We start from the raw sequence: 13,935 nt of genomic DNA, 5'->3' as shown, positions 1-13,935 counted from the left end.
CATTATTAAACTAAGAAAAAAGATGAGATGAGATGAATTTTCATTATATTCTTGAATGGTGTGACTCATATTTTGGGAAACCCATTTCATGATTTTTTAGGAAATTTATGGAATTCAAATTTTAATGAGATGAGTTGTCACCATATTATTGGATGATGCGACTCATTTTTAAAGATGAGACAGATGATGTGACCTATTTTTTGTGTTTTGTTCATTCTTAAAAGTAAGAAAGAAGATGAGATGAAATGAGTTGTCACGCTGATTTTTAAGGATGTAACCATCTCCAACCCATTGCATCAAAATGGTGCAAATTTTGCACTAAAATGGTGCAAAAGTCCCATCAAACAGTAATACATCTCCAACCCATTGCACTATTTTTTGCACCAAAAAAGAATATTCTTAGAATATTCTTGGTATATTCTCTTTTATCTACTTTTATATTAATTAAAAATTTAAAAATAAACACTTAAAAAAATTTAAAGTAATGAACAGTAATAGAGCGGATGAACAGTGCGACGCCAAATATAGCGTCGCACTGTTCATCCTCTCCAAAGTGCCGCAAAAAATGCGGCACGGTTGGAGGGGAAATAGTTCAACGCAGCGGCAAAATGCCGCTGCGTTGGAGATGCAATGGCCTCCGGTGTCTATTTCCTTTTTTTTTTATCCTTTGGTTTTCGTAAACCAACCAAACAGCGCCTAATAATCCAAACCCCTGTCGTCATCACGCGCGTCCCTTTCACGGTCCAATGCTCTCCCCTTCCCTACGTCACAAACCAACCTTAGATTCTGCTCTATAAGAGTGCCCATCTATTTTTTTCCTTAAAAAAACACCAACTTGGGCTTTTTCTACAATAATAAAGCTCAAAGAGTGAAAAAAAACACCAACTTGGGCTTTTTCTACAATAATAAAGCTCAAAGAGTGACATTGTGCTTGTGAGATTGTTTGACTTAGAGAGAGAGAGAGAGAGAGAGAAGAGAGAGATGGAGGAGAAGTATGAGGCGTTGAAGGAGTTGGGTTCTGGCAATTTTGGGGTGGCTAGGTTGGTGAGGGACAAGAAAACCAAGGAGCTTCTTGCTGTCAAATATATTCAAAGAGGGAAGAAGGTATACAATCTCATCTTGTTTGTTGTTATTTATGCATTTATTATCATTTTATTTGATGGTTTTTTTTCCCCTTTTGGGTTTAGGATGGAGTTTGTTCACATGTTTGCCCATTGGATTGTTCTTTTTGAGGTTTATAGTTGTTGTTAGATAGATTTGAAGAATATATTCAAAGAGGGAAGATGGCATGCATTATTTATCTTGTTCATAGAAGGTCAAATATATCTGAAGTGGGAAGAAGACATACAATGTTATCTTGTTGGTTGATTATGCATTTATTTTTTTTCATAACGAGACAGTGGTAATTCTACTATAATTTTTGTACTAATGAATTGGTACTGCTATTAGGATGATAAGGTGTACCCGCTCTTATCTCGTTGTCGATTTCAGGACAAAGTAGAAGAACTGACACAGTTGTGAATCATTTGTGTATAAGAACAGTAGCATTTTCCGTAATTACGGAGAACCATGGTAGGCACCAATGGTCTAGCAAGACTTCACAACGGAATCCAAATTGAGGGTTAGGATATCCCCAAGTGACAATTTCGGAGTTCGGAACAGTGATCCGTAATTATGATTATGGTTGGAAAAGATGGTAGGGAAGTGCTTCCTAAAGTATCATGTGATTAAGTAACCCCTGAAATCGAAATGGACGCTTCAGAAGGCAATGACACAATCAACATGTTTTATTTTTCTGAACTTTGGGGCAACTAGAAAGTCCTTTATAAAGAGAACTGCATTAGTCCTCGTTGGTAAGAATAGGATTAGTTTGTTATTTTGGCTTAAATAGACCTTTAACATCTTCCAAAAACATATGAGAGAGTTGTATTCAATATTGGGGAAGGAATTAGGGTAAGAGCTGCAAGGCCCAATATGTACTTCTCCGTGTAGACAGCTCCCAAAATCTTGTACAGGCTTTATAGTTTTTGTTATTGTTGCTGGTTTCTGAATAAATGGATTTCATCGGTTATACATATCTTTTGTTTGTCATTTTACCAATTGTCTTTAAAACGTAATTCTGTTCGATGATGACATTTCATTATGTGCACGCATTACTTCCAATAATTGCTTTGTGTTTTACTAACAGCCAGAGTCCATCTTTCAAAATGTTTTAATTAGATTACGATTGTCCAAAGTGAGTTTGTAGATAAATTTCGGTGCTTTAGAATCTGTTTACTACTTCATGTTCTTATTTCATTAGATTATTAGTTTATTTGTTAATATTTCTAAGGTAAGATCTCCATTATTCGTATTTCAATGACAAGATCTCTATTGAGCCTTCTGATTTACGTTGAATAGAACATCATATTCTAACAATGTTATCGTGATAATATTACTGGAGATGTTATGTTATTGACTGTTAAGTACATGTGGGTTCATGTTTTACATCTTACATTTTGAACTTTGTTGATCACTGTGCACAGATTGATGAGAAAGTGCAAAGAGAAATCATTAATCATAAGTCTTTGAGGCATCCTAATATTGTCCGCTTTAAGGAGGTAAGGATCCATGTTTCGTCATTTTTTATACTTGCCAAAGATTTTGCAGTATGGCTTGTTCTCTTGTAGTTGTATATTACATGGCTATGTTCTTTATTCACAATTATTATGTACATGTTTAAGCCTCGATGAGCCACTACTTATGTTTACTTTGACTTCTGAGTGACACGAGATCATTCTGTATGTCTTGTTAAACTCTTAAGAAGTCAATGTGGTTTAAACTTATGGAAACATTTGTAGATTGCATCAAAGCTTGGTTGTATTGAACAATTTTCTTTAATTTCTTTACTTAGTAATGCAATTCTACAGTGTATTTGGTTGGTCAAAATCCAAGTTATAAGAATATTCAAGTTTATTAGCGCAAGATGCTCCATAGTGATTCCTACTTGAATTTGTCAAAAACTTTTGGTTTTTTTGCTAATCAGATAATAGATTCCCACAATATAAGGAAACAATCCAGTGTCAAAAAGTACTGGAAATGAACTGATGATTTAGATATCACATCTGTTTCTTTATTCTTATCACTAGCATTTTATCATTAAATTGTATTACTCACTGGTCAAATTCACATTTATTTGGCATTTGTTGAAATTACTTCTAAGGGAAGCCACAGACTCTATCTAGAGCTCTGTTGAACTCTTATATTTATACTAAGAGCAAGTAAACACATGTTACATATTATTAGGAATATGCTAAACATATTTTTAGCATATTCCTTTGTTCTCTCAATCTCATCCTTAATATCTCTTAACCATATATTCTTAATATATTATTCCTAATATAACTATAACATCATATATCTTCATAATATATTGATTAACACTCCCCTTCAAGCTGGAACATATATACATGCATGTCTAACTTGTTACAAACAAGATGTACTTACTTCAATTTGTGACATGACTTAAAAAGGCTGAAATCTTCTGTGTTGTCTTTCTCATCGTAGTTGTCTTCATCTTCTAGTCTTCTACTTGCATGTCTTCCACAACGAACAACTTAAACCAAAATTACCAACTGTGTCACGCCCCGGTTCCAAAGTGTAATAACTTGGAATGTGAGTCGGCCGACAATACAACCATTCGGCCACATTCACGCCTCTAGATCATCCTGTATATCGATATAAAGTCAAAACTACATCATAGAGCATGTAATTAAGATAATAAAAGAAATGTATAGATAAAAAATCTCCAAAAGGACGGAGTCCAAATACGAGTTTCACAACTATCCAAAAAATTATATCATAGTCTAAAAAATGTCACATGTGACCCAAGAAAAAGTCTAAACCAACTGAATTGGAGAACTGATAGAATAAATGGTGATCACTGCCACTTAGCCTGCTCCTCAAAATATTATCGGTCCTACGAAGAAAGAACAGTTCCTGAGTCTGGGGCCGCACAAACCCTAGGAGAGTCAGAAAACTCCCAACAAGCATGTAAAATAAAGAAATTATGCGCTTGCAAGTGTATGTGGCATGTACAAAAAAAGAGATGAAATCTAAATTAAAGGTGACTAAAAGAAATGCTACTAGTAAATATTAAGAATAAGTTTATCACAAGGCATACAAGCATATTATTATTATTATTATTATTTTGCATGTTATTTGAATTAGAGGGTAATAGTATCATGTATATAAATCGGGTTCCCGTAAACCATCTCGGGAACACAGCTTCAAGTCAGGGTTAGCCTTTGGCCCTTAAATATAACTCTAGATATCAAGAATGCGCATGAGCCCGCTTATATACACGTTATATTCTCCGTTAAATTCCCCTTTATAAACCCTACATTTATCTATTTATTTTAAGTGGTTGTGCATAAAATATTATTCACTAACCATAGAGTTACCGTGGAACGACTTTCGTAAAATTTATAAAAAATAACCGTGACCCAAAACATGTCCAATCAAGATGGGTGCATCGTCTAGTTAATGCTATTATAATAATAGTAATAATCAAGAGAAACTCCACATTGAGATATCGATGTCGAGGGTATAGCCATGCTATGATGACACGTTTATTAATTATTTTGACGGAAGTCGTCTTCATGCACAATCAACCCTATTAAATGTCAATACACATGCGACCAGAGGACTACACGCAAACCGTTTTCTACCTGGTCCGAACTCAAGCAAAACTCGGGTGACGAAATAAATTCCTACTGACCAAAGTGATGTACACACTTCACTTTGGTCCTACAAACCAACCTCAGTGGCGACACCAACCACTGGTGCAAGCCTGAAAGATTTATCAACAACCATATCCGATCACATGAACCAATACTTCTCCATCCCAACTCTTCTCACTTATGTAAGTCAACAATCATAACCTGAATTAGATCTCTGATCCACCTCCTAAACTCAGTCAACGCACACATACATGTCACTAAGTCTTGTTCATGACGCACAAAGCCACTAAGTCATGAACTACTAATGGTTCTCAATCACAATAAGAAAATAAGAGCAACTGATCATGTACAATAATATTATGACATACCATATAATTAAGAATCATAAATCATGAACGATAATTGTGATCAATAACTGTATATGTGAATAGTAACAGTAATCATATCTAATATTTTTTAAGACTTTTAATCATGATTGTATATGTGGCGTGTGATAAAAATACTAACTGATAATACTTGTGAAATGTGTGGAACTATTATACTGTGTGTGATAAGGACAACTACAATATATCATCCGAAATCTAAAACTTAATTCAGCAGAAATCATAAACTCTCCTGCATAATATCATTTAGTGGCGTATCACAATGAAAATAAACTTGAAAGAGGTGAGATCTTGCCTGCAAGTTTCTGTCGAACGTATCGACGTTGACGTGCGAGTCTGCGGGTGAGGTGGCGACGGAGACGACGGCGAGCGTCGACGAGAGGAGATAACAGCGACAAATCAGATGGCACGGTTCGCTGCTGCAGACGGCGACGGTTGTAGCAGATCTGAAGGAGCGGATCTGGATCGAGGGGCAACGCTGATGAAGAGGGCAATGACGTCGCTGCTGAGGAAGACCGAGCCGACATCACTGCTGATGGTGCTGAGGTGGACGAATCTAGTCGGATCTGAACGGCGGATAACGAGGCTGATGGCGAGGCGGTTGGTTGTAGTGAAGGGGACGAGGAGAGAGGAAAAAGGGGCTATTTGGGGGTGGCTGTCGACGGATCCGAGGGAGCAGGCGTCGGATCTGGAGGTGGGGAGGACGGTTGCTGACCAGAGTTGGAGGACTGTCGGCGCGGAGATCCTGGGCCGAGGGGTGGCTGTTCGGAGTAGGGTGTGAGGGGATGCTGTTGGTGGCCGAAGGTGGAGGAGAGGAGGCGCGTGATTCAGTGAGGGTGAGTAGCAGGCTGGACGTGGTGTGCGTGCGGGGCTGAGTTTGAGAGGAGACGGGTGTGCTTTTTCGGTCAGGTGGAACTCGATGAGAACGAGAGAGAAGAGAGAAGCGTAGGGAGAGAGAGAGAACAAAGAGTGTGGCGGCTTCACGTGAAAAGCGAGAGAAAAAAAAAAATATATATATATTATATATATATCTATATATATATATATATATATAATTATATATATATATATTATATATATATATATTTAGGGTTAGGGTTTTAAAAAAGTTACATAAAAATAAGAAAAAATACAGAAAATACAGGAAAAATATGAGGGAATAGAATAGGCTAAAAAAATCAATATAAGATAATCAATAACAATAACAATAATAATAATAATTAATATTCAAATATTAATTTAAAAGTTTTTACTGTAACAATTTAATTTATAATAGCAAAACCATTAAAATAAATATAATCTGGATTTTTAAATCATAGAATATTCTAGAAAATTGAGAAAATATAAATACTCTTTTGGAAATAATAATTGAATATTTTAAAATACAAGAAAAATTATTTTAACTAGTATCAAAAATTCATGGTCATTACAGGTGCATCCCGCTAGATGCTAATACCATCCTCGGGCTCCGTCAATTAAGCCCCCTTCAAAGCTTAATTGAGGATTCGGGTTCCCTACATAAAGTTGGTCTTACCCGAATTGGCGAGCGAAGCGGCACGGGAATTAGCGGCTTCATGTGGAGATCGACGCCATTCGGAAGAGTATGAGCCCGGTCGGATGTTTGACGAAGCCAATGGAAGCTGCCCAAGATAGTGCGCTGTAATGATCTTCCGTTGGCACATCCTCAAAGGCGACGTCATATCCTCCATCCGTAAAATAAGGGAAGCACTGAAAGAACTCGTAGATGTTGAAGGAGAGGCCTTCATCATCTCCGCTATGTAATTATACTTCCATGAGCACTTCTCTAGCCATTAGAGGAAGGGAATCATCTGCCCTTCCTGGCGCGTCGTCGGTGCGCTCATCAAGGACAATGCAGCACGTACCATGCCATCAGATAAGTGTAGGGGAGACTGACGCGCGGGTTAGGAGTTTTGGCAACTTCTTCGCCTTCTTTCTCCTGAACATATACTACCTTGCAGAATTAGGCTGTCAATGTGCGCAACCCGCCTTGAAGGCACGCTACCATAGCGGGGAGTAGCGCGTAAGATCGTCCGTGAGCCAAACGAACCGCTGGGTAGACAACCTCGACCGGGATCGCCTTAAAAGAGTGTGTGAGAATCACACATCTCTTCAACCATAACATCAAATACCCGACGAGCAGGGCCTTGTTGGAAATTGGAACTTTAGCTTGGTGGTGGAAAGATTGGAAAGTTGTTCCTGCCTTGAACCCTCCTTTATCAGATTTGAGGGTGTCCAAAATCGACTTACAGTCAAAAATTCTCTTGGTCACTATCGTCTCATCACAAACACCCAGGGGCAGAATAGGCCTTGTCTTATCGTCAGTGTTCTGGAACAAATAATCGGCCTAATTCTTGTGGTTGATCCCTTGGCTCCTCTTCCTCTTGCCCCGATGATCTACTGCCCCGACGGTATGCATGCAAATATGATAGTGGCAAAGCAGCTCCCAGCGGGTCTTAGCCACTTGAGGAAACTTGTCGGAGAGATTTTCAATCTCCCTCTGCCCGAGGATGAATTCTTCATACAAGAGCTCTCCCATTGATAATCCCGAGACTTCGTACATCTTGTGCAACACGAAGCCTAGTTCCCCGTTCAGGGTGAAGAATGTGCCGGTCTTGGGGCAATAGAGCTCCAAAATGCTCTGAAGCTATGCTGTATTAATCTTGAGGCTGAACTGCGTGGCCCTGATAGTAGTATGTAACTCCATTCCTTGTATCAGAGTTTTCCTCTAATACGAACTCGGTGATCCGAGACCACCAAAGTGTATTACCTGGAGCAGAACAAACCCATCCAGGAGCTCGGAAGTCCTTTGGCGGAAATTGACCCCCGACATTGAAGAATCTGTGGCAGAAGGTCTCAGCCACCGCCGTCGTTTTCCCCATTGGCAAATCATTTTGCAGCAGACCAGGGTGTAAGGCTGTGATGCATTTCATCGAGCTATCGATCCCGAATCCAACCTTCGAGCCTGTAAAAAGGCCGCAAGTGACGCCATCCAGAGTGGGGGTCAAGTCCCAGTCCATCACTCTCAGCACAGAGAGTGGTCGCATCTCTACAATGGAAAATCCCCTCGGCATGGCAGGGATGAAATAGTGGACGACGTCGCCGATAACCCGAAGCCACTTGCTCTCACCAAGATATAGATTGGTCGGGGCAGCCTTCGTGTCACCGAGGAGGAAACATGACTTCTTCATCTCCCTACGCTTGGAATCAGTTATTGCAGCGTCCGTGATGAGCTCTCGGAGAGTGAGATAATGCCCCTCAGAAATTCTTTGTTCACGCTTTACGGAGCTGACGTGGGAGAAAACTGATACAGGTTCATGAATGGGGAAACCTGGCTGGAATAGAGAATCCTACCCCGCTGGCATGGCCGATGACACTGACCTTAGGGATAGCCGCTCCAGAATAAGCCACTGTAAAACAAAGAAACTGGAGAAATGAAAAATCTTTAGCAAAGTGGAAATTTTTACCAAGTCCTCAAAACAGGCGAAATAGGCCATCCAGGCAAACTCCGCTAAGATGGCGAACTAACGAAGTTCGCATGAATAAGTAAAGTTCGCCAGACAACGAAGTCCTCCTGAACAGACGAAGTTCGCCAAACAATGAAGTTCGCCCGAATAAGCAAACTTCGCCAGACAACGAAGTTCGCCTGAACGAGCAAACTTCGCCAAACGACGAAGTTCGCCAGAACTACAACGAAGCTCGCCAGAAGAATGAACTTCACCTGTTCATCTTCTCCAAACCCCATAATTTCGCATCAACAAAAGAACACCAAAAAAGACAGTCTTTGAAACCTACCTGAAGACGATAGAGCAACATCAGGGGCAGCGGTAGCGGAAACCCTCCCCTTTCCCTTTAAAGCAAGAGACTTGGTCTTAGGAGCCATGAAAAAAGATTGCAAAGAAAGTCAAAATTTTTCTCTGGGAGTTCTGGCAAAGAAGATTCAAAGTTTGCAGAAACTTCTCCACAAGGGAGACAAAGCTTATATATAGGCGAAATAATCGATGGTTGAGATTTAATATCTCAACCGAAGCGATGGTTCTGATTGAGTAAAACGGTTCAGATTTGACTGTTTCAAAACGAACGGTCGTGATTTGCTCTGGATTCAATGGCCAGGATTGGTTATCTAAACGACAAAACGGTTCGAATTCAAATCAGCGGTTGAAATTTAATTCTTTGAAGTGAACGACCTCAATTAGCTTCAAAAGCGACGGCTGAGATTCGATATTAAATCGACGTGACGGCTCAGATCGAGTGCGTGAAAACAATGAGGCCACGTCACATCGCATTTAATGCGATCTAACACGCCATCACCGCCTCGGCTGGCGGACTTCGAAGCTCGCCTGCAGTCATTTGGTCCGCCTGCAGTTGCATGTTTCACCTGCAATTCTAAGTTCGCTTGAACACTTAGCTCGCCTGAATTTATTCACTTCGCTTGAAGAGTCTAACTTCACCAGAATTTCCAGCTGCGCCTGAAGGTCCCCACTTCGCTAGAATTTCTAGCTGCGCCTGAAGGTCCCTGCTTCGCCTGAATCAATGAATGATGGTCATTTTTGCGAGTCTGAATATTCAAAGTATTTCAGACCCTATGCAACCCAATTTGGGTCTGAAAACTTTAAAGAGAGTTTTGTAGGCAAATAAAATTGAATTTATCCCTAACAAAAGACGCTTAAAAGTCCAATTGCAAGACTGGAGTTCGCCTGACTATACAAGTTCGCATGAACGAAGCCAAGTGTGCTTGTTCACCCAAACGTTTAAGTCAAGTTTGCTTGAATCAAATAGGCAAGGTCAAGTTCGCCTGAATACTTGACCTCATCCCATGAAGTCAAGTTCGCCTGAATGTTTGACTTCGCAGGCAAAGCTAAACTCGTCTGACAACATAGCTTCGCCTGAATCAATCACACAGATATAAGCTAAGTCCGCCTGAATGCTTAGCTCACTTGAACACTGAACTCCGCCTGCAAGAGTTAAGCGCGCCTGAACGCTTAACATTGCCTACGAAGTTTGGCTACATGCTCCAACCTCGCCTGAACTGCTTGACCAAGTCATCCTGAATTGTGGAAGCGGTTGCTTCCACTTCTCACGTTCCTAGGAGGTAGTTGCGGGCCATTCCTCTCTATAAAAAGCCACGAATGGCTACAGAAAAAGGACATTTTTGACATTAAGAGAACCGGAGAGAGAGTATTGAGAAAATCGAATTTAGCATTCTTGTGCATTCAGCCTTCAAATCCTAGCTCGGGTGTTCGAACTCAAAAGACAAGACTTCTACCACACGCTGAAGTTTGTTCACAATCTTGTTCAAATCGTCAACGAGAAGCAAACCCGACTCAAGCATCGACGGAGACATCCTATCGCCCCAAAAGATCCCACATTAAATAAAAGAGATCGAATCAATTCTCTCTTCTTCTGTGTTAAAGCGATTTCCAATTTGTAACACAAATTCAATTAATACAAAATTGAGATCTAATTTTACGACCCTACAGAGCCCGCTTATATACATGTTATATTCTCCGTCCAATTCCCCTTTATAAACCCACATTTATCTATTTATTTAAGTGCTTGTGCATGAAATATTATTCACTAACCACAGAGTTACCATAGAACGACTTCCGTTAAATTTATAAAAATTAACTATGACCCAATACATGTCCAATCAAGATAGGTGCATCGTCTAGTCAATGCTATTATTAATAATAGTACTAATCAAGAGAAACTCCTCACATCGGGATATCGATGTCGATGGTATAGTCATGCTATGATAACACGTTTATGAATCATATTTTGACGAAGGTCGTCTTCATGCACAATCAACCCTATTAAATATCACTAGGTGATCAAACATAGCATCAGGTGATCCAATAAGCATCAAGAGATCAAAAAAAATATCATCATTCATCTTAACAAAAGGAAAAAAATAATTAACATAATTGTTTGTGTCAAAGCGGGCTAAACGGGTTTGATTTGACAGCATAGAAATCTACAAAACTGGTTTTAGTGAGCAAAAGGTCTAAACGGATTTGAAATTTGAGTTTTAGACCTAAATAGGTCTAGTATTTTGAGTTATAAACCCAACCGGGTCTGGAAATTTCAGTTTTAGACCTAAAGGGTCTAGTATTTTGAGTTATAAATCCAAACGGGTTTGGAAATTTGATATTGGATCCTAACCGGGTCAAACAGGTCTGTAATTTGAATTATAAACCCAAACGAGTCGGGTCTGGAAATTGATATTGGATCCTAATTGGGTCAAATCAGTTTGTAAATTGAATTATAAACCCAAACAGGTCTGGAAATTTATATTGGATCCTAACCGGGTCGGGTTTGAGTTCATAACAGACCCAAATAGTTTTTGAAAAAATGAAGGGCAAAAGATTCGAACCCAAGACCTAAGAGCTATACCCAAAGGTCCTCTGTCTTAGGACTGCTGCAAGAATTGTTTACTTATAGTCTAAATTAACTATGATTCTACCGAATAAAAAATAAGTAAAAGGATTTATAAAACTTAAATGCTCTGTTGTGGCCGAAAAATAATAATAATAAATTTATTACCCGAAAAAGGGAATTTAACAAAAAATCATAACATAATTACAAGCATTTTAACCATGTATGGACACCTAAGGAAAGTATAACTAAGATGCCCTACAACAAGCCATATCCACATGAATTGATGCACGTGGAGGAAACTAAACATTAAGAGAAATTCCCTAAATATTATAAATAACAAATTTAAAGTTTGAGAAATTTAAGAGGAAACTAAACATTAAGAGAAATTCCCTAAATATTATAAATAACAAATTTAAAGTTTGAGAAATTTAAATTTGTTGTTGGGGAAAAATAATTCTCATAAAATATTATAAATAACAAATTTAAAGTTTGAGAAATTTAAATTTGTTGTTGGGGAAAAATAATTCTCATACTATAACCAAAATAGTCTCATGAATTAAACATACACTTAAACCATCATCAACATATAAAGATTCTAATCAACTAGAAGCATAACATGCTAGCATTATCTACCAAACATCTATAATTTCACAAGCTATGAAAGGATTTATGAAGATGAAAACTTTTTGAAAAGAAAAGGGAAAGATAAAAAGGAAAAATATGCTTGTCGATTTGTGTCAAAAAAGAACTCCTAGCAAAGATCTTTCACTCGCCTCCTAAGATATAACCGTGGCCCCTCTTTTCTTCTCTTTTTTTTTATTTTTGTGAGGTTTTCAGATGGTAAAGAAAAGAAAAAGGTTTAAAGGATATATGCTTGTTGAGGATAGACTTGATGGTTAGAGATTTTATAGGATATGAGAGATTTTGTTGTTGAGATTTCCACTTTGATTTTTTGTGAAATGTGGTATCATGGCAAAAAGGAAAAAAAACGGTTTTCTTATCCACGTTCTCTCTCTTTTTTTTTGAAAAAGAAACCAAAGATATCATATGAAAAAATAGGTGTAGATGGGTTTAAACTTGTTCGAGGGCTTTGGTTGCATACAAATTCTAGTATACTGGGTTATAAGGAGAATTGGGCCTTGGAAAAAATAAAATTCAAGAGTAAGTTGGGCCTCGAACAAAGCTTGCCATAAGAAATGTGATTGTGTGCCTTAGCTTAAATAGGCTTGGGTATTACAAACTGTGATACCTTAATCTTCTTCACAGATTGACTAAACGAAACGATCCTCACTAGGGATCCACCAACCAAACAATCCTCCTCAAGGATCCACCAAATAAATAATCTTCCTCGGGATTCTAATAAATGATTCTTTTTTAGGTATCTGCCAATCAAATAATCCTCTTAAGGACCTAACAAACAAGTGATTCTTCTCGTGGATCCATAAACAAATGGTTCTCTTCACGGATCAACCAAACAAATGATCCTTTTTAGTGATCAGCTAAAAAAACTATCGTCTTCATGGATCAACCAAACAAACGATCCTTTTCATGGATCAACCAAACAAATTCTTTATCGTCGGTCAAGGGTTCTAGAATACAAGCGGTGGCGGCGGTGGTGACCACAAGTTGTGTAGGCGGTGAATGAAGGTAAATTAAAGTGTAGGCTGTCGAAAAATCACTGCAGATAGCTGATCCCCATTAAACACTAATGATAAAAGTTACAATCTGATAACTTTCGCATCACCAATCCAACGATGAAAATTACAATCAGACGACTTTCACGTTAACAGATGAAGACTATAATTAGAAGATTTTTACGTAGATCGAGAAATGTTACAATCTGATAACCTTTACGAAAACCGATGAAAGTTCTAATCAACAGCCTTCACAAATAATGGGAGTTACAATCTGACGACTCTCATATTTCAAGGAGCAAAGACAGAGATTATAAGATGACGATCTTCGCAAACGCTCTAACAAAAGAGACTACAAGTCAATAGTCTCTTCAATTCAAGACTCAAAGCTCACCTTTGCATCTCAAAAGCTAAACGCATAGCTCAAAACTGCGTCCTAGATTTCAGACGCAGAACTCATCTGCGAGTTACAAGAATAAAATGCAAGAGTCAATCTTGCGTTCCAGACTCAAAACGCATGGCTCACCACTGCATTTTTCAGCCTCAAGTGCAGAACCCAACTCTGCGTCCCAGGTCCAGAACGCAGAGTTCGTGCTCAGAACGCAATTCTTGCGTTTGACTCGTTCAAATACGAGCTGAACGGTTTTAAAACCATTTTTCCATGATTTGAGGGAATCATTCCCCCACTTTGGAGCTAATTAAGGGGGCAGTTACACCCATTAATCCCCTATAAATAGTTAAAAATCAGCTTAAAAGGGATCTTTTTTTAGATCTTCGAATTTGGGGGGAGGGGGGGGGGGC

The 13,935-nt window shown here is 38.7% G+C and overlaps 1 protein-coding gene across 1 annotated transcript in view; it reads left to right on the top strand.

Annotated features, from left to right (window-relative positions):
* The window catches only part of LOC109838907 (serine/threonine-protein kinase SAPK3-like), an 18,044-nt gene continuing 4,730 nt past the window's right edge, over nt 622-13,935 (top strand). The window contains exons 1-2 of the mRNA XM_020407333.1: nt 622-1,104; nt 2,526-2,600. Coding sequence (XP_020262922.1) covers nt 982-1,104; nt 2,526-2,600 — 198 coding nt within the window. The 5' untranslated portion in view covers nt 622-981. The remainder of the gene's footprint in view (nt 1,105-2,525; nt 2,601-13,935) is intronic.

The sequence above is a fragment of the Asparagus officinalis genome, chromosome 4 (genome assembly GCF_001876935.1).
Source record: "Asparagus officinalis chromosome 4, Aspof.V1, whole genome shotgun sequence".
Taxonomy (NCBI): Eukaryota; Viridiplantae; Streptophyta; class Magnoliopsida; order Asparagales; family Asparagaceae; genus Asparagus; species Asparagus officinalis.
This window is presented reverse-complemented; position numbering and strand designations above follow the sequence as displayed.